Below are 25,175 nucleotides of genomic sequence, written 5' to 3'. Positions count from 1 at the left end.
CATCTTTGTGAGTTCAGATCTGACCTCAGGTACTTAATAGCTGTGTGACCCTGGGCAAATCACTTAACTCTGTTTGCCTCAGTTTCTTCACCTGTAAAATGAGCCGGAGAAGGAAATGGCAAACCACTCCAGTATCTCTGCCAAGAAAACCCCAAATGGGGCATGAAGAGTCAGACATGACTAAAGTGACCAAACAATAATAAAGTTAGTACACAGTAATTTGGAAGGAGGGAGATCATTTATAGCTAGAACTGAGCTTTGGAAGAGGTGGGGAATTCTAATAGGTAGAGGTAGAGGAGTGAAATCCCTGGTAGTACAATGGACAGAGGATTGACTCCGGATTGAGAGGCCCTGGGTTCAAATGCTCACCAGCTGGTGTCCTTGGACAAATCATTTAATTGTTCTGAACCTCAGTTTTCTCATCTATAAAATAAAGGGATGGATCTAGATGATCCTGAAGGTCCATTCTAGCTTTCCATCTATGACCCTGTCACGGGGGATAGTCTGTATAAAGGCATAGAGATGGACTATCAGATGTGAAGAACAAGAAGAAAGTCTGTTTGCTCAGGCTAGAGAGTGCATGAAAGGGAGAAGTGAACAATCAAGTTGGAAGTATAGGCTGGGCCAGATGGTCAACAGTGTTTTGGGGAATTCTTAATCTGGCTCTGTTCCTGGATGTCTATGTGATCTCAGGAAAAATCTCTTACCCTCTCTGCTCCTTCTCAATCTCCTTTGCTCAATCTCCATCAAACTGCTCCCACTCTCTAGCTTTGAATATACCTCAAGATACTTTCTTGACCCCTTTTTTCTTCTTTCTTTACAAATATTCCCTTGTTAATGTCAACATTCCATGGATGATTCCCATATCTATCTCTGTTTCCTGTGTTACCAGCTGCCTGCTTAACATCTCCACCAATATCCCAAAGGCTCCTCAAACGAACACAGAAATATCCAAAATAGAAATAATTCTATTTGCTCCCAAACCTATCATTCCTGCAGACTGCTATTTCTGTAAGGGAAACCATCATCCATCCTTCCTGTCCCTCTGGTTCTCATGCATGACTCCTCCCTCCTTTTCAATCCCACCATAGCAAATCAGTGGGTACACCTTCTTTACTTTACTTTCACCCTATCTCTCTTATCTGTTTCCTCTCAACCCACAAGATCTCTCTCTATGGCTTTTTGGGCCCTTACTACCTCTCGGGCTACTTATTAGATTAATCCCATTTGTTTTTCTGTTTACCTCCACTCTGGTCCAGCCCATCCATCACACAGCTGATATATCTAAAACAAATATCTGACCAAGCTATCCCCCTACTCAAAAATCTTCCATGACTATTTATTGCCTCCAAGAATAAGTATAAAATCATCAGCCTGGCATTTAAAACCTGTCACTAACTGGCTCTTGCCTACCTTCCCAGCCTTATTTCGTATCACTCTCGTTTAGACAGGTTCCATTCTAGTCAAACTGGCCTGCACAAACTAGCCATCTCTAGCCTCATGACTTTGCCCAGGTGGTTCCCTATGTCTGGAATGCACTCCTTCCTCACCTCTGTGAGATATGATTCATTAGGACGCCCCCTCTATTCCAATTAGTATTAATCAGTTTGATATTTTACATAAATCATATAGGGATAATTAGATAAGAGAGGTTCTTATAGTACAACTCAAACTTAAATGTAAAGTTCACTACTTGTTTACCAGTTATGAAGCTCACTTGCACAACCACAAGAATGCTGACAAAGTTATCTCCATCCTGTTTTGTTCAAATTCCATGCCCAAACCCAGCGTGGGTTGGATGCCTCCATTCTTTAGAAAGTCCCTCAACTTATTTTTGCACTTCCCTTCCACTCTCTCTTATCCAACATGAGCAGGCGACCATCTTATGACCACTTCGTCAGTGGAGATGTCCCATGCTTTGCCCAATTCATGACCACCCCCTGATAACATACAAATTCTGGCCGAAGCATCATTTTTGGCCTGTGAAGTAAGGTCTATCGAGAAATGGGATTCTGTACTTTATGTAGCCCCTTTAGAGTGTTCAAGTATTAAATCTGGTATCAAGCCTTATAAAAAACAAGGCCCTGGAAGAAGGGGGCACTCAGATTGTGAGGAAGATCAGAGGTCCATTTCATTAGAGGGGACCAGGGACCCTTTAATGAAGTGCCATTGGCTCAGAGCTCTGCCCTCGTGGTTTTTCTTATACATTGGACAATTATAACCTTCCCTTTTTAGAATTCCTAGGTTCCTTCAAAGCAGATCTCAGGTGCTATTCCCTCCAGGAGGACTTTCCTGCATCCCTCTCAGTTATTGTATAACTTCATTTTGCATTTGTTTTCTTAATATGTGAGCACAGTATTTCTCCCCAAGAGAATGTGGGCGCTTTGAGGGCAAACACTGTTTAATTTTGTCTTTGTACCCCCAGTGTGTAGCAGAGCTTGGTACATAGTAGGCACTTACACAAGACTTGTCAAATTAAATTATCCTATAGTCACATTGTAAGAATCTCTTTGAAAAGAATCTTCCCAAGTGGGATGAATGCAGATGCTCCCTCAGAACCGACACACACTGATCTTGTTAGCACTTTTAGACACTGACTCTACCATCGGCCCTTTTCAGATACTGTTCCTCTCAGGACGTGAAACAAAACTGTGTTATTCACTTTGTGGTTACAGACCAGTACTGTAATGTTTCAACAAGGGCTTTGAATGAAGCGAAAAAACCAATTAGGCCGCCCATTCCTAGAAAAACAAGATGGAGGGCGGGCAGAGGCGGCTCTTGGGGGATCGAGAGCAGGAGGCAGAGATGCACATCTCATCTCCAAAGACAATGAGCTGGCTGTGGGCTGCTCCAGCTGTAAGCCGTTAAGGAATTGGCATTGATAGACTTTATGCTAAAAAAAGAAGAGTTGTTTGTTCTTACTGGAAAGAAGTACGGAGAAGAGCCAACAGAGATGGGATATTTCAACATCTGTATAACAGACCAAGAAAAAAAAATCAGGCATTATATTTTTCCCCTGTGTGAAAAATGAATCTTTTTTTCTCCATGCTTTGTTAGAATAATAATAACTGACACCTACAGCCTACTTTACCTATTTTATTTTATTTGGCCTCTCACAACCTGCCTATGAGTGAGGGTTATAGATGGGGAAACTGAGGCTCAGAACACTTAAGTGGCTTGTCTAAGGTCCTGGCATAGTAGGGAAGGCTTGGGACTTGGAGTTCCAAATCTGAAACGTGTACTGTGACCCTAGCCGTGACTGCCCTGGGCCTCAGTTTCCTCATCTGTAAAGTGAAGGGCTAGACTCACTTGCCTGGAGGGTCCCTTCCAGCTCTAATACTATGGTTCTATGACAGAGTCAATCACTAAGCATTTGCTTATCAAACTCGTACTATATGTCATGTCCTATGTTAGTACTAGGATTCATCCTGTCCTCAAGGAGCTTTCTCTCAGACGAAATGATGTGTGTGTAGACAAGTAGATCCCCCATATATAGAAAGTACAGATGAGGAAGGGTCATGAAGACTTGAACAGGACTGAAATGACTGTCCAACAAAAAGAAGAGGAAATTTCCTGGGGAGGGAGGTGAGGCACACAGCCATGGTGTAAGTCAGAAAACAAATGCCTCGCGTAGCAAAGACACAGACGGTGAGAGCCAGCACTCTGCCCACTCTGTCAGAGACACTACCCCATCATGAATCTGTGTATTCAGTGAGGTTCAATTAAAGGATGAAAAGCATTATTTTACTGCAGAAAACTGAGAAAGGTCAGGTTGTGTAGGATCAGAGTGGTTCAATGTGAGAGTCAGAGGACTCAGGTTCAAATCCTATCTCTGACACTGCCTATATGACCTTAGACAGATCGCTGTATCTCTTGGGCCTCAGTTTCCTCATCTGTAAAATGAAGGGTCAGTCTAGATATATAGGAGAGCCAGGTGGCATAATGGATAAAAGGCTGGACCTGGGGGCCAGGAAGACTTAAATTCAAATCTGGCCTCAGACACTCTCTGGGTGACCCTGGGCAAGCCATTTAACCTCTGTCTCAGTTTCCTCATCTATAAAATGGGGTTTATAATAGCACCTAACCAAACATTTGTATAACAGCTCTGGAGTTTATTTCTTGGGTGCTCTTGTACAAGCTTCTTAACCTGTGTCTCAGTTTCGCCATCTGTAAAATGAAAGGGTTGGACAAGATGGACTCTGAGGTGTTTTCCATCGTTATATCTATGATGCCAGGAGTTACTCTATGAGCCTTCTTGGCCTGAATAGTAGGGAATCTCTACGAGAGACCATGAACAACTTTCACTTGGCTAGAAACCCTAGAAGGGTCCTTTGTCCTTCTGGTGAAAGGGTCTGGAGTAGCTCAGGATTGCCAACGAGCAGGACAGCTAGCTAGCCATTGCCCGAGACGCTCATGTACTTCTGACTGGGGACAAATGCAACTCAGAGCTTACGTGGGGCTGTTTTGAGGTCTCTGCCACCCCCTGCTGGTTGACTCAGAAAGGGTCCAGTACAGACAGTACTGTCCCATGGCCAGCAGACACCTGCTCTTGCTGCAACCCTTTGTCTTGAGGGAAAATCTCTTCCTGGAGAAAAAGGAGCCCAAGCAAGAGTATAGCCAGAGGCTGAACTGGATCTCTAGAATGTTCAATTCAAGCGATTATTAGCAAGAGTGGAAAGCCAAGAACATGTTTCAGGGCAGGGAGGTCTGTATGGAGACTGCTACCAGAGACATCAGTAAAATGACTGCATGCATAAAGCAGGCAGTGAGCACCCTCCACCCTGGCCTTGGTCTGATGGATGGGTCTGTGAATCTAAGTCAATAGAAATCAGCTAAATATTCTAGAAAACATCTCTATCTCAATATTATCTCTCCTCTAAAGTCTGCTCTTTCTTCTGACTTCATCCTCATTCATCCAGCTCTTTAACTTTGGCTCTCTTAGGGTTATCTTGAGAGGCAGTATGGTACAATGCTAAAAATAAAAAAAAAAATAATACCCTTAAAGTCTAACCCCTCATCCATGCTGTGACGGGGTGCCAATGGCAAAGTAGAGGAATGTTAACAAGAGAACTGTACATTATGTTAGCTGTGAAGGCCTGGTAGGAACCCTGGACCTCTGGTGAAGTGGATCCTGGAGATATCAATGATTGGTTTAGCACCCTGGTCAGTGCAATACAACTCCTAAGGCCCATTGAAATAGACGCAGCCGTACTTGAAACCACTATGGCGGCCAATCCTTGACATGAAAGATAGCAAAGAGTGATGCTCCTTTGATTTTTAGCAAGATAAACTGAACCCGGTTTAAATATAGATATCTCACCCATTAGAAATGCTTCAGTGCAGATGGTTCTGGCCATTAAAATGAGTTAAATGTGATTTTGCTTGAAATGGGCTTTCATTACATGCCAATATTCTATCTTAACAAAATTGGAAACATTGTACCAGTTAGAGGCAAGGATTTTATACCACTTTGTCAAAGGTACCTTCAGGTCTAAGTCATACAACAGTGTATTGCCAATTGGTACAGGGCAATCATAAGAAATAAGTTTATCCTTAAACCTCAGTCAGATAAAATGAGGGATGGAATTAAGGTGTGGCTAAAATCTGAAAAGGAAAGAGCTGAATCTGTGGTCACTAAAAAAATCTTCATTTAATACAAACCCCAGAAATTGTATTTCAAAATGAAATTAATACAAAAACTATACCTATGTCTCCAATGATTTTGAAAAGGAGATGGGTTTATTTATTTATTTGGAAGGGGTAAGGCAGGGCAATTGGGGTTAAGTGACTTGCCCAAGGTCACATGGCTAGTAAGTGTTAAGTGTCTGAGGCTGGATTTAAACTCAGGTCCTCTTGACTCCAAGGCCGGTGCTCTATTCACTGCGCCATCTAGCTGCCCCTTGTGAGATGGGTTTATTTAGGCTGGAATTTCAAAAATACCCTCTTTGAGTTCTTTGCTTTAAATCTAACCAGCAGACCAATTTTGTAAAATGAAATTCAAAAAAGGTAGCATTGGCTACAAATATCATAAACAAAAGTATTCTCATAATTTCTGACAGATTAAAGTCCTAAGCGGAAGTATCAACACTGTTGATATTAACAGAAACATAGGAGTCAATAGCAATTGCTTTCAGAACATGAGTTTCGTTTTAGTTATGTTGAGTTTCAAGTACTGGTGGGACTCCTTGGTAGAACTGTGCAGCCTGTAGTCAGAGCTAATAGGACTGAAGTTCAGGATAGAAACAAGACTATACATGTAAACATAGGAATTGCTCCCCTGCTTTTATGCCGGTGTCTGACTGAGCCACCTGGAAAAAGATGAGCATCTAAATTGTCTAGAGATGTCCATGGAATGAGATTCCATTATAGAGGGGTCCTTCAAGGAGAATCTCCTCTATAATCTCTCTGGTAAGTAATCATCTACCTTCTGCCTGAACATCTCTCCAAAGACTCTCTTCCTCCCAAAACAGACCATGCCATTTTCAATCAACTCTATTGCTAATTAAGCATGTATTAATCATCTATTTCGTTGGAAATATGATGGCAGAGTAGCAGAAAGAAGTATGGCTAAACTCTATCCCATAGCTCCTCCAAACAGATCTAGAAAATGCACCAGCTTGGGTCCTGATTGGGAAATCCAAGAAAAAAAAATCAGGGAGTCATTTTTCCAGGCCAGGTTGTCACAGAGAGAGGTCCATGGACACTGGGGACAAGATCTAGACAGGAATGTCCCCCTAGAGCATTCCAACACAAGGAGAGGTTATGCACTAGGGAAAGACGAGGTCCCAAATACAGAAAAGAGGGGCCTAAACATATGTATGGTGCAAGAGTAAGTACCACCTAAAAGCTGTTGTTCACTATTCAGTTTAGGGTCACAGATCCAGGGTGGACTAAAGAGGGGACCTATGCTGAAGGGTGGTTCCAGAGGAAGGAGCCATCACAGGTCTCAGGCTGTGTATGGAGCAAGGAGGAAGCTCAGAAACATGCAGCCACTATGTGGTTCCTCAGGAGTGGAGGAAGGTCTCGGGCCTAATTGGAAACCTTCAGAGAAATAACCAAGAAAGGAATACAAGACCAAAGGGTAGATTGCAGTTCTGTCCCTCTGAACCATCAGAGCTTCCCAGCAGGCTGAGTTCCACAGCAGTTCACTGGAACTGCAAATGGAGTCAACTCACAGGCTTGTTGCTCAGAACTGGAACCAAACCCAAGTCAGGAACTGGCAGCACTCAGATCAAGGGCCAGTGATTACTTTGCCCTGTATCAAACTACTTTGGGGACACTGAAAACTTGCAGGTCCTCAGCCTGAGCTGCCACTGAGGCTTGGCTAATACGACACTCAATTAATAGAAGAAACAGCAGGCACAGCCCAGATATTCCCTCCAGAAGTGTGCAGAGATTGGCTCTAACATAAGGTCAGGAAGTAGGCTAGAAGAATGAACAAATAAAAAAAAGAATCCCACCATAAAATGCTGTTATGGTGAGAGGGATGCTCATGGCACAAATCCAGAAGAAAATAACTTCAGAATATTGACAAGCAAAGTCTCAAAGAAAAACACAGCTTGAGGACAATTTCAACTAGAAATTCCTGAAAGAGATAAAAACTTTAAAATTTAAAAAAAGTTTTAAAATTGAAATGAGAGCCCTAGAGGAAAAGAAAACTGGAAAGGAAATGACAGCTATAGAAAAAGGTATAGAAGGGGAATTTATAGCTTGGAACAAGAGGTACAAAATCTTGCCCAAGCAACAAATCCCTGAATGGACCAAGTAGAAGATAACTCCATTTAGACAACAAGAAATATTAAAACAAATTCAAAAGACTGAAAAAAAACCCTGACCCAAAATGTAAATAGGTCATATAAAAATATACTGACCTAGAAAACATTAAGGAGAGATAATTTAAGAATCTTTGGATTACCTAACAGCCATGACCAAAAAAAAAAAAAAGAGAGAGAGAGAGACAGAGAGAGCCTAGCCATCATATCATATTTCAAGAAATCTTCAAAGAAAACTGCCCAGATCTCTTAGAACCAAAGGACAAAGTGGAATTGTTTTTTAAATCCACCACTTGTCTCCTGAAAGAAACTTCAAAATGCAAATTCCCAGGAACATTATAGCCAAAATCAAGAGCTTACAGGACAAAAAACTCAACAACAAAAAACCCAACAAACAAAAAAAAAAACCCACAGTCAGAAAGAATTTAAGTACCAAGTAGTCACAGCTAGGATCATAGGTGATTTAGCAATCACCAGTATAAAGAAGTAGAGAGCATGGAACATGTTATTCTAAAAGGCAAAGAATATTGGCTTACAACCAAGAATAATTTAGCAAAACTGAGTATAATGCTACAGAGGAAAAAAAAAAATGGACCTTTAATGAAATACAGAATTTCCAAGCATTCCTGTTGAAAAGACCAGAAGCTACAAAGAAACCTTGAAGTGCAAACACAGGAGTCAAGAGAAACATCAAACGTTAAGTAGAAGTAAATAATCATAAGGGACTATATAATTTAAGTTCTGCTATGGGAAAACAACATCTGTCCCCTCAAAATCTTTAAGGACCATAGAGGGGAGTACTTGGGAGTGGTTCTGGTATGTTTTGATAATCTTAACAGAAGAATGAAAAGGGAAGGGACAAATACACTAAGCAGGGGGTAGAAGAGGAAGGATGAAGAAAATTCTCACATAATTAGGGTGTACAAGTAGAAATCTATGTAAATAAGGAAGAAGCTCTAGGGGAAAACAGTTGATACTTGGATCTCACTCTCATCTAAATGAACAAAGGAGGGAAAAACACACGTGGCTGAACTTTTGTTTTGTAAAGTCATTACAGTCATGTCTGATGTTTCATGACCCCAGTTGGGGTTTTCTTGGCAAAGATACCAATATAATTTGTCATTTTCTTCTCTAGTATCATTTTACAGATGAGGAAACTGAGGCAAATAGGGCTAAGTGACTTGCCCAAGGTCACACAGCTAGTAAGTGTCTGAGGTCACATTTGAATTCATGCCCTCCTGACTCCATGCCCAGTCCTCAATCAACTTGGCTGCTCATACATTGTTGAATACAGAAATACAAACCTTTCAACAGAGAAACAGAAATGAAACGGGAAGAGGACTAGGGGAATAAGAGAGAGGGTAGATTAAGGGAGTGATTAGTCCTCAGCAAAACAAATTCTACAGATGTACAAAAATACCAATGAGAGTTTTTAGGGTGGCAAAGAGTGAAGGATTCATGATGAAACTCACCTTCCGATAGAGGTGATGGCCTTAGAGCACAGACTGAGACCTGCATTCTTGAATTGGCCAATATGGAAATGTGGCAAATTCTGAGAATATAAAAATCAAGCAGTCCCTGCCCTTAAGGAGCTTTCCCACCTCATCCAGAACAGGATGCTCTACATATAGGTATTTGATAAATAAACGTCTGTTGAACCGAACTAAACATTTCTGTAGATATGGCACCACAGAAGGTAGGTATTGACAGCAGCCACGAACCAGAATTTTTTCAATATTTGAATTTAAAGTGAGGTAATGATGGTAATATTGAATAATTAATTTTATTTCCATGATCTATTTACACTGTACAAACATTTTGGAAAAGCACCTCATCAGTTCACAGTACACATACAATATATTTACTTTTAAAATACATTCTGTTATAAAAGGTTCCAAAAAACAATGACAGGTCAACAAAAAATAAATTTTCAGAGCAAGTCACTAATTTTGTGAGGGCCCCAGTGTTTCCACCAAGAATGATAATTTCCACAACTACAAAGTCACAATATGTGCAGTAATGATGAGTTTTTAATGAAACTTTAATCCTTCAGTGGAAAGTTTCTACTGCTGGACTAATGTGTGCTTTCCAAAAGGGAAGATGCTTTATGGAAATTCTGAAAATCCCAATACTGTTTGGATTTCCAACAGCATGTTTCCCCTTCCAACGTTCACAGTACGCACTCTTTCCTACTTTTTCTTCTTTCCTTGTTCAGTTTCCACTTTACGTTTTTTTGAAGTAGGTTCATCTTTTTCGTCATCTTTAAAAAGGAAAGAAAATTGTTTTGATCAGTAATTGTGAATATTTGTAGCTCACAACAGACATTCCATTACTATTCCCCTTCATATTCATGACTACAGTGGCTAAATATCTCCCAAAGCTAATTTGCAAAAAATGAAAACATGTTCTTTTACTTCAGTAAAGTAAAATATGAAAACAAGGGAACCTTTCATTTGAAGTATTTTAAGCACACAAAGTAAATTATTTATAGCAGTGTAATTTTGAGGTCAGGAAATTAGAAAGTTTTTTTCCCCCTGAGCTTACAGTTAACTTACATAATATTATACAGTATATGCTTTTGCAGGACAGCAGAATGATCAGGATCACTATTTACAATAATGAGACACTCTTTCCTTAATCATTGGTAATCTAGAGGTGGAAGGAGCCTTTCTAATGCAGCCCCCTTCATTTTTTGTAGATGAGGAAACAGGCACAGAGGAAGGAAATGACTTGGCCAAGATCATGCAGGTTGGTAACAGAACCAGTATTTGAACTCACATCTCCCAATTCTAAATTCAAGTACCCTTTCCCATTATACAAACTACTTATTTCTCAAGGACATATCTATCATAGGAGCATTGATCTACAGATGGAAGGGACCTCAGAGGCCACCTAGTCCAGATGAGGATCAGAGGCACAGAAATACGTAAAGATTTGCCTCAGATTACACTGGCAGGATGTGAACCTTGGTTCAGAGTCAGCCTTCTTTCCTTTGTACAGAGCTGCCGTTGTAACTTTTAAATGGTTAAATGACTTTCTATGAACAATCTTCCTTTTTTCAACTTGTTTTCTTTGCCACTCATGAGAAAAATACAAAACCAAGGGAACAAACCACTTTACACCTTGGGTCTAAAGTAAGTTACTTAGAGTTAGGGGTTCATACAATCAATCAATGGCATTCATAATCCAGGTACTGTGCTAAGTAATGCTGGACCTAAAGTCAGGAAGACTCACCTTCCTGAGTTCAAATCTGGCTTCAGACACTTGCTAGCTGTGAGACACTGGGCAAGTCACTGAATCCTGTTTGCCTCAGTTTCCTCATCTGTAAAATTAGCTGGAGAAGGAAATGGCAAACCACTCCAGTATCTTTGTCAAGCAAAGCCCAAATGGGGCTACAGAGTCAGACAGGACCAAACAACAACTATGCTCAGTGCCAACACCAATTTCCAAACAATTTGCCCTGCTCATACCATAACAATTTCCCTTCTATAGAGGGTATACAAGATAAGATAGCAACAGAATGTGTTCCTAACACACAGTTATTAGTCTAAAAAGTCACTCTCCCTGTATCCAAGTTCCTCTGATTCAGCTTCTAAGGCAAGTTTTCTAGGCCCCTGTCAGGTACTTGGTTTTTTTCCTATTCCATCTCATTTCTGTGCCGGCCATACCCCGCATCTCACATGAGATCACCTCCTAGTTTCCCAGCGTCTTTCCAGACTCATCTCAAAGGCTCCCTTCTGCAGGTAGCCTTTCCTGGTGTCCCCTGCCGCTCCAGCCTGCTGCTCCATGAGTACCTTCCCCTCTGACAGTAGCTTTCATCTACTCTCTCTCTGTCCCATATGTACCAATTATTTATATGATGTTTCCTCATTAGGATGTGAGTTCCTAGAGAGGATAGTTTTGCCTTTCTTTCTAACTTTGGTGTTTAACACATTACCTGGCACACTGAGTTGATTCTTCCTAGGTACTTCCCCATTTGTGACTTGGCTTCTGTGACATGCTCTCTCTGGTTCTACCACCAATCCAGTCACTCCTCTGTCTCCCCTTTCTCTCATCCTCTAAGTAGGTGCTTCAAGCTCAAACTGTCCTAAGACTTCTTCTCTCTAAAAACTCTCTCCTTTTGATCCCAAATGCTTACATGACATCAAGGATTACCTCTGCACAGATCTAGCACCAACCAATCATTAGCCTTAGGAAAAATTTCGTATTTCAAGGCACTGCTGGAAGTATCCATCTGGATGTTCCAAGAACACTTAAACATGTCAAAAATGGAACTTAACATCCTCTTCTGTAAATCTGCCCCTCCTCCCAGCTTCCCTATTTCTCTTGATGGAATTACCATCTTTCAAGTTACAAGACCTCAGTCATGTTCCCACTCAGACACCAAGCTTTGATCCCCCGCCCCTGCCCATCACAACATGTTTCACCTCTGTGGCCATCTGACCTCATAGTCACCAACCAAGGTTTACGGTCTCATCATCTCTTCCAGGGCTGCTGAAAAAACCTAAAGTGATCTTCATTATCTTCAACTACAATCTATTCTACACACAGATTATCTTCCTAATGCACAAACCTCTTCATGTGCCACTTATGTTCAAATTTAAAACAAAACAAAGCAAAGAACCCACATAAGTCTTCAGCCTGGCACTGAGCGTCCTCTATCATCTGGCTCCAACCTCATTCCACATTACGCCCCTCCAGTCACACTGGATTACCTGCTGTTCGTCACATTGGACATGGGCATCCTAGAAGGCCATCATACATGCCTAGAATGCATGTCCACATCTCTAAATGTTAAAATCCTTCTCTTCCTTCAAGGTTCTTTCTGCTACCATCTCCTTTATAATGGCTCCCTGGCTGGGTAAGGGAGGAAAAATATATATGGAAATGAATGTGATAAAAAAAAAATCATGAATTGTAAAAAAAGGATACAGGCAAATTTGGAGAAAATGTCAGTTTAAGTAAAAAGACAGTGAGTTCCATTTTAGAGACACTGAGTTTAATATGTCATTAAGACATCAGGGAAGAGGTGTCCATCCAATGGAAAGCTGGTGATGAAGCACTAAACTTTAGGACAGAGAGTTTAGGGCAGAATATATAGATTTGCCAGTCAGATTATGCAACTGAATGTATGAAAGAGCTACAAGACAAAATTCTATGTGAGGACTAAGAGGGGAAATCATTGATTGGAGGCTTCCATTGATTTGAAAGGCTTCAAGGAAAAGAGTTGGGTTTTAAAGTAATGAGGGGGAGGGAATTAATTCCAGGGGCCAGAATGAGTAAAGGCATTGAGGCAAGAGCCAAAAGCATGAGAGGGAAGCGGAGGAAGAAGAGTTCAATTTAGCTGGAAATTGAAGGGATAAAGAGGAATAATAGTATATAAGGCTAGAAACAGATAGCTTAGTACTTGATGGTAGCGGGTCTTGAAAGCAAGGTACAAGAGTCTGAACTTAACCTGACTAGCAATAGAGAGCCACAGAAGATTTTTTGAGTAGAGAAATAATATGACCTTTCAGAAAGGCTATTCCAGCAGCAGTTTGAGACAGAATTGAGCAAGGACAAAGTGAAGTTAGAAGTTCTATTAAGAGACTACCAAAGCAGTAGGTGGATGGTAATGAGGAATTGACTAAGGTTGTGACAAAGGACAAAGAAGATAATGAATTAAAAAGGTAACATGGTATTGTGAAAATAACAAAGGATTCAGGGAGAATTTTGGTTCAAAGTCTATTCCAGGCTATTACTAGCTATGTGAACTTGCAAAAGTTGCTTGCCTTCCTTGGGTCTCGGTTTTCTCATTCATAAAATGGAAGTATCAGACTAGCCAGATTCTAAATTCCATACCTCAATCCTATGATGCTAAGATGCTGGAGATGGAATAGACAAGGCTTGGTGACTAAGTGGATATAAGAAATTCATAAGATCCTGGAAAGGATCATAGAACTAACTATAGAAAAAAAACCTCAGAGATGATCAAGTCCAATCCCCCATTTTATTAAAGATGAGGAAACTTAGGCCCCAAGAGGTCACACAGGCAGTAAGTGGAAGAGCCCAGGACTAACCCAGATCCAGTGACCAAGGTGAAAAGGAAGGTTTAAAGACAGTCCACAAGAGCAAGGTTATAAATCAGGAGAAGGTTAATGGTAGTGCCAATACTGATGACAATAAATAATGGTTTGGGGACAAGGAGATAAAAGGTGTATCAGCTAAATATAACCGCAGCAGAGACCCCAGTAATGGTGTATTTATAAAGTAGTATCGATTTATATGAGCATTATGACAAAGTTGTTTTATTTAGTAATTCACTTTAGGAATACACAATGCTACTGTTATTATTAACAGTGATTGCAAATACCCATATATGGAAATAGGGCCTCCTCAGTGGATCAGAGAATCCTGAATTAAAACTTAAAGAGACCACAGGAATCATCTCATTTAAACGTCCTCATTTTCTTTTTTCCCCCTTAAAATTTTTTTACATCATTTGTTTATATCACCTACATTTCTCAATGTAGCCTGAACCCTCACGTGAGAGCCATCCTTTATAATAAATAAAAAAAAGAGAAAAAAGACAAGGTCAGCAGAATTAACCAACACATTGAAAAAATTATCTGAGGTGTTCCATACTCATAGATTCACCTCTGCAAAGAAGGGAGTGAGGTACCTTTTCAGAGGGACTGTTTGACTATTACAATTTCATAGCACTTGATTTCAATTGTTTTGTTGTCTCTTTCTTTCTTTTACATAGTGGCAAATCATTATGAATATTGCTTTCCTGGCTTTGTTTACTTCACTTTGCATCAGTGTAAATAAGTCTTTCCATGTATCTCTGATTTCATGTGTCTTCGTTCTCACTATATTTACTACATTTCCCCAATCAAAGGGCATCTATTTAATTTCTAAGTCTTCACTCCTACGATGCTTTGAGGCCTTTGTTTTTATCATTGGCATCCTTGAAACAGTGGAATCTCCTAGTTCAAAGATGGGCATTTTATTCACTCTCTTAGCATAGTTCTAAATTGCTCTCCAGAATGGTTAGAACAATTCACAGCTACAAATCATGTTAAAAGTGTGCTCATTGGGCAGCTAGGTGGCACAGTGAGTAAAACTGGCCCCGGGGTCACGAGTTCGGTTCCGACCTCAGACACTTAACACCCACACACAAAAAAAACTAGCCCTGTAACCTTGGGCAAGTTATTTAACCCCAACTGTCCTCCAAAAGGCAAAAAATAAAAAAGTGAGCTCATTTTTCAACAACCGTTCAGCATTAAGTATTCTCAATTTTGTTATCTTTGCCAATTTGCTGGGTACAAGAGATAAATTCAGAGTTGTTTTGATGTGCATATCTATTATAATTAAAGGATTTGTAGCATTTTCCACATGGCTGTTAACGAATCAACAAATATTTACATGCACCTATGTGCTAGTCAATAGAGATACAAGCACAAAGATGAAATAATCCTTTCTTGCAAAGAGCTAACATTCTAATGAGGGAGATGACAAATGCATAACTGAATATATACAGCCTAAGTTTGTAATTCTTTTGACAACTGTTTGCCTATTCTGACTATTTACCTATTGGGGAAATGCTTTTGATCTTACGTTTTGGTTAATTCCCTATATATCATGGATATCAACCCCTTATTAAAGATATCTGATATAAAGATTTTTTTTCTAGTCAATCATTTCCCATCTTATCTAAGTCGCATTAATTTTATTATTGCAAAAACTTCAATTTCATGTAATGGAAATTATCAGCCTCTCATTTTTTATATTTTCCTCCTAATGGTTCTATAAGGTAGGCAGTGTAAGTATTAATCACCCCCATTTTAAAGATGGGAAAAATATGACCCAGCAGGGTAAAATGATTTGTACAAAGGCATTCAGCTAGAAAATGGGAGAGTTAATTTCTAAATCAGGCTTGTCTACTTTGACTTCTATTAATGGCAAAATAAATTTAGAAAATACTCTGTAATTGCAAAGTAACAAGTTGTAGATTTTTTCATTACATTTGAAAATCCAGTATTTCTGTTGATACATAGTATGTTCAAAGGATATCTTGAGACTCCATAGGATCAATCTACAAATCTATTTCAATTCGGGTGACTACTATTCCTTAAGGAACAATTCAAAAGAGCTTTGCTCAATTGATGCTGTATCAATCATATCCTCTTCCTATTGGAGGATCAAGTCATTTCAATTCAGAAACTCAATCATAAGGTCTACTGAATTACTGCTACCTAGCCACAGTCAATAAACATTTGCTTAAAGACTATCTCCTGAAGAAAGAAAAGTGAAAATCAAAACTAGATTCTGTTTGTTATTATGGGATAATGATTTGACCCAAAGAAAGTGCAATTCAAATAAATTCAAACAATGATTCTAATTCTAGTAAATGCCTAACTACCCAGCTTCCAGAAATTAAAAACCAGTCACACTGTCAGAGGAGGCCCTACCTTTACAGACAGGTTGCAATCCTCAATTTTCAGGTGATCAAGAGAAGCCACACAGGGCAATGACCATATTGTTGGGCTCATCTTCACTCACAAAGGCTTCATATCGACTATCTATGAAACTCTGATAGCCTTCTGACCATACCTCTAATTCTGACATCTATCTTGCATCCCTCTTACACCTATTTTTCATCAGAATAGCAACCTCCAGTCACACCATACCTCTGGGCTTCTCCAAGCTATCAACTCTTATCTGGCCTCACTTCGGTCTCTTCCAAAGCTTTACCCTACAGTTAATCAGGCCAGCTTGACACTATCTTCTTCCCTTAAGCCACCTGACACTTGTCTTACTGCCACTCATTCTTCTCTAAACCACAGGCTAGGATAATTTCCCCCATTAGCTTTCTTTGCTCTTACTCATGTTGCTAAGCACTGATGAAGGAAGGCTCCTTCCTTTGCAAGTCAATCCTTTTACCTTTCCCTGACTGACTCTCTAACTCACTCCCCTCAGTGTCTGCTCCAAGCTCTTTTACTCCTCTCAAGCCCTGCACCACCTCTCCTCCTTTGCTGTCAGTAAAGGATCTTGCCAAATACTTGCCAAACAGAAAAAAGTCAAGGTCATCCTTTGCAAGCTCTTTCTTCTCTCCCATTCTACACTTCAAATCGCCTCAATATCATCGCTGACACTACTCCTTTGCTCTAGTCTCAAATACCAACCCCTCTACTTGTGTCCTTGATCTTGCCCCCTCTCAGAATTTCCTCTCTGTCAACCACCAGTACTCCTGTTGCCCCTCCCCCTCCCTCTCCCCCAGGCACTCCAGCTCTGCCCTGGACCCTTGAGTTCTTAGATGGTGAGAACTGACTGGATCTGCAAGTTCCCACACCCACCCTGAGATGATACTCTGCTCATGTTCTGGCCACATCACCAGTATGGAATACATTCCCTTCTCATTTCACCTACTAGAATCCCTAGGTTCCCTGAGGTCTCAGCCCAAGTGCCACACCAATCAAATAACAAGCATTTCTTAAGTGCCAAGCATTGTGCTCAGTCCTAGGGATACCAAGACAAAAACAAAACAGCCCCTGCCCTCAAGAAGGTTACATTCTAACAGCAGAGACAAACACATGCATCTATAAGTAAAATATATGCAAGGTAATTTTGTGGGGAGAAGGTGCTACCAGCTAGGAGAAAAGAATCAGGAAAGGCTTTAGGTAGAAAATCATACTTGAACCGAGTTCTGAAGGAAACTAGGTATTTTAAGTGGCAAAGGCAAGGAGGAAGTGCATTCCAGGTGAGAGGGCAGCCAGAGCAGATATAGAAGGTCAAGAGATAGTGTTAGCAATGAAAAACTGTTTGGTTGGACAACTGGGTGAAGGCAAATGAAAGGCTGGAAAGTAGGCTGGATGGCCTGATCTCCTCATCCCCACTTCCCAGTACCCTCACCCCAGAAATGACATCCTCTGGATATGTTTATATTTCATTTTCTCTCTACATATTGTTGAGATATGGACTATTTCATATTTATTTTTTGCTTTTTAGAGAGGCAATTGGGGTTAAGTGACTTGTCCAAGGTCACATGGCTAGTAAGTGTTAAGTGTCCGAGGCTGAATTTGAACTCAGGTCCTCCTGACTCCAGGGCCGGTGCTCTATTCACTGTGCCACCTAGTCACCCCCAGACTATTTCATTTTTAACTTGGTATTATAAATGTCTGGCACAATACCTGGCACTAGTGCTGGAAAAAATCTCAGATGCCTCTAGTTCAACACCTTCATTTTACAAATTAAGAAACTGTGGCCCAATAAGGGTAAATAACAGGGTCACACAGGAAGTAAATATCAAAGGCAAAATTTGAATATAGGTCCATCCAGCTTCAAAGCCAGTGTTCTTTCTGATATACAGCCCTAGGTATTTATTGTGTTTGTTGAATGAATAAATGAATGAAGGTAATCCCTTTATAATTTGTAGATAATCATAATGAATTATTATGGCTGAAAAATTGCTCTCAACCCATTGAGGAATCTTGCCTTAGCTAGTCTGGTACTTAGATGAGAGATAAACAGTCCTAAAGTTTATGTTTATTGATGTTTTTCAAGTTTATAATTTCTTAAAAAAAAAAAAAAAGCAGGGGTGGCTAGGTGACAAGTAAATAGAGCACCAGCCCTGGAATTAGGAGCACCTGAGTTCAGATCTGGCCTCAGACACTTAACACAAAAACTAGCTGTGTGACCTTGGGCAAGTAAATGTTGTGCACACACACATACATATATATACACACACACACACACTCACTCTTGGGCTAGAAGGTGGAGGATATACCAAATTACACAAGCTAAATTCACTACTATATTGTCATTTTTGGCTACATGACCTTGAATAAATCACTCTATGTATATAAGTAGCAAAGTTTACTTCCACAAAAATATCAGGAAACTACTATAGACAAAAATTTATCCTGAAGTTCGTTAAGGATAAAAAAGGTGTCATTTACGCATAGTGCCTAACAAGAACAAGGTCACACTAAAGAATGAATAAAAATTCATTTGATTAATTTATTTCTTTTTTTGCTAGCTAGTGCAGTGGATAGAGCACTCAACCTGGGGTCACAGAAGACCTGAGTTCAAATCCAGCCTCATACATTTACTAGCTCATACATTACTGGGGAAATCATTAACCTTTGTCTGCCTCAGTTTCCTCATCTGCAAAATAGGGATGATGATAATAAGATTCACTTTACAGGATTGTTGTGAGGACAAATGAAATATTTGTAAAATGTTCTGCAAACCTTACAGTGCTATGTAAATACTAGCTCTTATTAAGAAACTAATTTTCTAGGACTAGTAGTTAACCTTATGAAATATCTTAATACTGATTAAATTGAACCCTTCATTCAAATTGAAGGGCTTCTGCCCTTGTATGAAGCTCTAAATTCTGAACTTCTCAAGAATACAGAAGAATGATACAGGGAAAAAAGGTAACATTTTGCCTGCAGCATAGGAGAAACCCAATCTTTTGGTCTTTACTTTGATATAATTCAGGCCATCTCTAGTCTCAGAACTATAGCCCTCTATTATGCAACTCCAGTCTTAGTACCTTTATTATAGAGATAGAACTGCTTCCCAGGAGTTTCCAAGAGACCAGACCCCACAGGCTCTGCTTATTCAACAGGGCATTTTATATAATTTTTAAAAGAACAAAACGTTGTAGCTCTATAAATATCCCACTTCAGCTAAGCTCTTTAAATTTCTATGGAGTTATCCACTTGTTAAAAATGTTTCTCAATATGTTGAGTGTCAATTATTCATGTGCCTCTGATGTGCTGAGGAAAAACAGAACGCTGGCCAGAATATGAACAAGGAAGAAATGTCATCTCAGTTGCCTTCTTCTAATATCTATCCATAGGCATGACAAGAACAAAGGAGGCCCTTCATTTTAAAATGGCTTGAGATCTGTTTTAAAAAATGAAATTTTTTTCTCTGGCTAGGATAGATACTTTTGTCACTATCGTCCTGTTACTATTTGGAGTAAGTTCTCTGTTAAATTAAGTTTTTTTTTTTTCTATCCTAATCTTGGTACAACTGCTTTAATGTAAAAAGGTGGCTTCAGTTTTTCACAGCTGCAATCACAAGGAAAAGAACAAATAATTGTGTCACCTTAATTATAGAACATCTATAAATCATACTTGATATTGGAGGAAATCTTATTGACCTAGAGCAGTGACCCTGGGCTTTAGGCCATCAGTCACTTCACTTTAAGACCAGCTCAATGTATTTCTTCTACTGCAAAAACCAAGAATCATCTGAACATGATCATGAATCACTTTGACAATTCAATGATAGAAGCAGCTGTGGCACACTGGAAAATTGTGCTAAATTTGGAACGAGAAATCCTAGGTTCAGATCTTGGCTCTGCTATTATTTCCTGAGTGACTTGGCCTCAGTTTCCTCCTTTGTAAAATGAGGTTGGACTAAGTGGTCTCTAAGCTTTCTTTCAACTCTAAACTTACGCTCTAGGATGCTTTTACGCCCTTTACATTCATTTCCTCGCTGGAGACACACACCGAATTTAAGGGGCTGCTCCTATAACACAGCCCTGGCCTGGGAGGTCCCCCTAAAGTGGGCGCTCCGTACCTGACTCCAGGGTCTCCTCCCCCTCGGGCAGCAGCTTGGCTTTGTGCGCGTTCTGCGGCGCGTCGTCCCCGTTGTCCTCGTAGATGTTGGACCACTTGATAGCCATGTCGAGCTCGGGCGGCGGCGGCGGCTTCTTCTCCCGCACGCTGTAGGAGTCGGGGGGCGGCACCGCGCTGCTCTTCCACACTCGGAACTCCTTGGGCGGCTGCAGAACAAACGCGCTCAGCGCCCCTGCCGGGGCATCTCCCGCAACTTCCCCCCGGTGCAAAGTTTACCAAAGAAGCCCCAGCGCCCTCCCGGGAGCCGCGGGGCGCCCCGGACTCGGGGGCCAGGGAGCCCCGCGGCTGAGAGCTTCTCCGCGGAAGCCCTTGGGCTGCCGAACACCCCCTCCTCCTGATGAGGGGTCCGGGGGACAAGCGTGACGGCGACCCGCAGGACCGGGCTCTGGAGAAAGGGCATCACGGCAAGGCAGGGACCCCAGGAAGGGTGAGGGGTGCTGAGGGGCGTGCGAGCCGCACAGGCACGGTCGGGGGTGGGGAGCGCTGCCCCCTCCTCCCCGTGGGACCCAGACCTCAGTTTCCACCCCCTGCAGAATGGGGGTCCGGCACCCCGGAACCGGCAGGGGCTCACTCACCTCCTCGGGCGCCTTCCGGACATGCCGCTCCCAGTCAATCTGCTTGTTAAGCGGGTTGTAGAGGAAAGCCGGCCGGGACACGCTCCGGAACAGCTCGTCCGGCTTGGGCAGCCGCATGCCCTCGGCCGCACCGCCCGCGGGGGCCGACTTGGCGGGCTCCCGGGCCTCCCGGCCCGCCTCCTCCGGTTCGCTGTCGTCCTCCGAAGACGACGACGACGGGCCGGAATTGCTGCTGCCGCCGTAGGCAGCGAAGTACCCGAGCGGGTCCTTCTCCTCAGCGGCCATGGCGGCTACTGAGAGCCCGGCAAAGATCCCGCCGCGATCTCGAACCGGATCCGCCTCCTCCTTCTCGGCTCGCTCTCCGGAGGCACAAAGCCGGAAGTGGCAGAGCCGAAGCGGCCCCGCCCGCCCGGCGCGTCCCCTGATTGCCCGGAGCCGGGGAAGCCCCGCCTCCGGGGAGGGGCCCAGACGGGGAGGCCCCGCCCATCAAACGGGGAGCCACTCTGCTGAGGAAGAGCCCTACCCCTTCATACCTCCTTGGCCCGGAGGTCCCGCCCCTTGTAGATAGAGGCCACCCAGTCCCGAGGAGCCCCGCCCCTCAGAGGAGTGGGAAACCGGGGAGACCCGCCCCCTAGATAGAGAGAGCCATACAGATGAAGAAGCACCACCACCCTCTCAGACCGCCCCTGCCCGGAAGTTCCGTCCCTTATGGAGAGAAAGACGGCCCAGTCCAGAGAAGCCCCGCCCCCTGAGGAGGTGTGTATGCGTGGAGTAAATGGAGGCGGGGGACTGGGAAGCCCCGCCTCTTAGGGGGCGGGATGCCGCTCTGTCTATTGAGCCCCGCCCCCTCAAATCAATTCGGTCCCTTACTGTTAGGTCGGGGGGAGCTGTTCTGAGGGAAATGCTGCTCCTAAGATCGCTGCTTGAGGAGCGGCAGAGTAGCCTGGAGAACCGTTGCTCTAAGGTTAGGTAGAGTAGTAGCTAGGTAGTGGAGTAGAGTGCCGGGCCTGAACTCAGGAAGACTCATCTTGAGTTCAAATCTGGCCTGAGGCACTTAACTAGCTGTGTGACTCAGGCAAGTCACTTAATCCTGTTTGCCTCAGTTTCCTCATCTGTAAAATAAGCTGAAGAAGGAAATGGTAAGCCATCCCAGAAAAAACTCGATGTGGGTCACGAAGAGTCTGGCATGACTGAAACGATTCAACAGGGTTAGGAACCGCCGCTACCCTTCAAGTAGCCTGTAAGTCAAGGGGCGAGGAAGCCCCGCCCCTCAGAACACCTCGGTCCCTCCCCCTGGTGGAGGAGCCTCGCAACCTCAGGTAGGTCCAGTAACCAGGGGAAGCCTCCTTCCTGGGGGAGGGAGAAGAGGCAGAGCAAATTGAGGAAGCACCGCCCCTGAGGGCGGAGCCCCACACACTAGGAAGCCCCGCCCCCGACACGGGTGTGTGGTCTCAGGGAAGCCCCGCCTTCTTAGGAGGGCGCAAACTCGTCCTTGTCTCTGCTTCGAGAAGGGGAGAGCTGGCCTTTGACCCTCAAATCCTTGCTGGCGCTGGTGTCTCTGGGCCGGGCCGAGTTCTGGAGGCCGAGGAAGCCTTGTGGGCCAACTGTGCCGGCATTCCCTAGGAGCTTAATGAATGCGCAGTGCTCGGCAGCCGCTGGTCTTTGGGCGCCCCTCCTCCGCTCCCCTCGCGGCGCCAGCCGTCCTCTCCACGCCCCTCGTTACCGTTATCCCGAGTGCTCTTTCCATTCAGCAGTCCCATCTCCCACACCCACCCAACCAAGGCGCCCGGACCTGGAGAGGCAGCGGGACATGGCGGAAGCAGCCCGGCTTCAGGCCGCCGCTCTGTCCTCATCTCCCAAGTCCCCTCCGGCTCCGCACCCATCGTCCTTAGACTGCCGCAGTCTGGACAGGGTCCTAGACGCGTAGTGAGACGGCAGGACCGGCCGTGGGGTCAGGAGCCCCAGGATGGAACAGCCGGGTGGCCGTGGGCAGTTGAGTCGGCTTACATTACAGGCGTCGTTTACTTAGCCGATGTTAAAGTCTTCACTCATTCACTTCACCCTCATTAGTTTTCACTAGGGCTATTTCAAGAGCCTAATTTGTCTTCTTGCCTGGATTCTCCAGTCTTCCCAGAGCTGTAAAAATAACATTAATACTAATATAACTAAAATAACATTAATACTAATATGGCCTCATTTATCTGCTCAGGATCCTTCAGTGGCTCAAATTCCGTTTTATGGTACTTATTAAGGTCTTCCACAATAGGGACTCCAGTCTACCAGTTTAGTATTATTTCATGGGACCTTTTTATACATTCCATTCTGTAGACAAAAATTAATATTAGCTGTTCTCCTGTTTCCTTCCAATACTTACCAAATGACAACCATTTAAACAGCAATCCCATGTGAATCCACATTTGCTTATTCAAATTCTTCTCTTCCAATCAAGTCCCAGTTCAGATATAAACTTGAATTCCTTGTAGACCCTCTTCTAGACCTAGATTCACTTCACAACTCAAAAGTTGCTTCCTCCCCAAATTCTCTTAGAGCATTCACTACCTGCCTTTTTCTATATCAAAGTCTACAAATTATATTTGTGAGAATCAGTTACAGCAGATTGATGGTGGGACTTTAAGTCAGGAAGTCTCAGATTCCAATTCTGCCTGTAACATATATAATTGTGGGCAAGTCGCCAAACCTCTTGGGGTCCCCTCTACAACTCTTTCTAAGTTACCAATCTAAAGCAATGATGCTTGTTTCTATACTGGGAGCTGTTCACATAAATGAAATCACAGGTTCAGACACCCTCCCTCAAGAAACAAAAAAACATGTATGTGTCCCTTATTGGTTTGTCTGTCATTTATCATAGATGTATTTTTAGTGTCAAAGATCTGGATTGAATTAAGTGGAAAAATTAGCAGAGTAGTAACCAACAAGAGCCAAAACAAATACAACTATTATATTTGTAGGCACTGAGGAGCAGAGGTGGCCAATGGTGGGAATGGCTTGTCTGGAATGGAAAACCTGGCAGATAGGAGGTTGAAGGTAAAGTTGGATGTTGGATACAGCCAGTTAACAGAGATCCTCAAATACAATTGAGGAATGATAATGATTTGCTATTGCTTCTTCTTAAATCTTTTTCAAATAAGTATTTTTAAAATTAATCAGTCCCTCCTACTAGCCCAATTAAGCAAATGAACAAAACACCACCAAATCCTCAATATACAACTAAATAGTTCAGCAAGACAAATCCCAAATTAGCTATGTAAAAAAAAAAAGGCAAATTAATTTCCTTCCTGTCACTTGGAGGCATCGTAATTTTTATTACTTTTGGGGCTAGGCAATCAGGGTTAGGTGATTTGCCCACGGTTACACAGCCAGTAAGTGCCTCAGGCCTGATTTGAACTCAGATGCTCCTGACTCTAGGGCTGGTGCTCTATCCACTGCACCACCTGGCTGCCCCTCATTCATTTGTTCTTGTGGTTTATCATTTCATTGATTAGAATCCTAAGGTCTTTCAGTCATTTTCCTCTATGTTATCACTATATGTTATTTGGTTCTGTTCACTAAGCTCCGCATCCATTCATAAGCCTTTTCAGTTTACTCTGAAATTATCCATCTCATTATGTTACAACTTTCAATTACAATCATATGCCACAACTTATTCTGGTCATTCACCAAGAAGACACCCCTTTCAGTTTCCAATTTTTTTGCCATCATTAAAAATAGATGCTTTATTTTTGTACATATAGCCCCATTTTCTGATACCTTTGGAATACAGGTCTAGTAGTGGTTTGGCTGTAGTATGGTAACTCTAAGCATAGTATTACAAATTATTCCCAGAATAGTTGGGGCAATTCACAATTCCATCCAGAGTACATTAGTGTATTGTTTTCCCAGTTTCCCCAACATTGTTCTTTTCATTTTGTCATTTTTGCCAGTCTTGAGTGTAAAGTAGAACTTCAAAGTTGCTTTAATTTGCATTTCTCTAGTGATTTAATGAATTTTTTCCCACATAATTGTTGATAGTTTGGATTTCTTCCTTTGAAAACTACTTGTTCATATCCTTTGACCATGTATGTATTGGGGCATGGCTTACTCTTATAAATCTGAAGCAGTTTTTTTAATAAATATATTGAAAATGATAGCTTTATTGAAGAAATGTTGCAAAGATCCTACTTACCTACTCC

General features: G+C 42.3%; 1 protein-coding gene across 1 annotated transcript; it reads right to left on the bottom strand.

Annotated features, from left to right (window-relative positions):
• Window positions 1–9,535: 9,535 nt before the first annotated feature.
• CUNH1orf52 (chromosome unknown C1orf52 homolog) lies at window positions 9,536–21,391 on the bottom strand. Its single transcript, XM_069094587.1, has 3 exons — window positions 20,986–21,391; window positions 20,352–20,556; window positions 9,536–10,032 (listed from the first exon to the last, which is right to left on the bottom strand). The coding sequence occupies exons 1-3, from the start codon at window positions 21,268–21,270 to the stop codon at window positions 9,962–9,964; spliced, it is 561 nt and encodes a 186-aa protein (XP_068950688.1). The 5' UTR covers window positions 21,271–21,391; the 3' UTR covers window positions 9,536–9,961.
• Between the last annotated feature and the right edge of the window lie 3,784 nt (window positions 21,392–25,175).

Source organism: Petaurus breviceps, unplaced genomic scaffold (assembly GCF_028583685.1).
Source record: "Petaurus breviceps papuanus isolate PSGF00001 unplaced genomic scaffold, PetGlider_PUasm1.0 220, whole genome shotgun sequence".
Lineage (NCBI taxonomy): Eukaryota > Metazoa > Chordata > Mammalia > Diprotodontia > Petauridae > Petaurus > Petaurus breviceps.
Note: the sequence above shows the minus strand (reverse complement) of the source record. Positions and strands in the feature narration are given on the sequence as shown.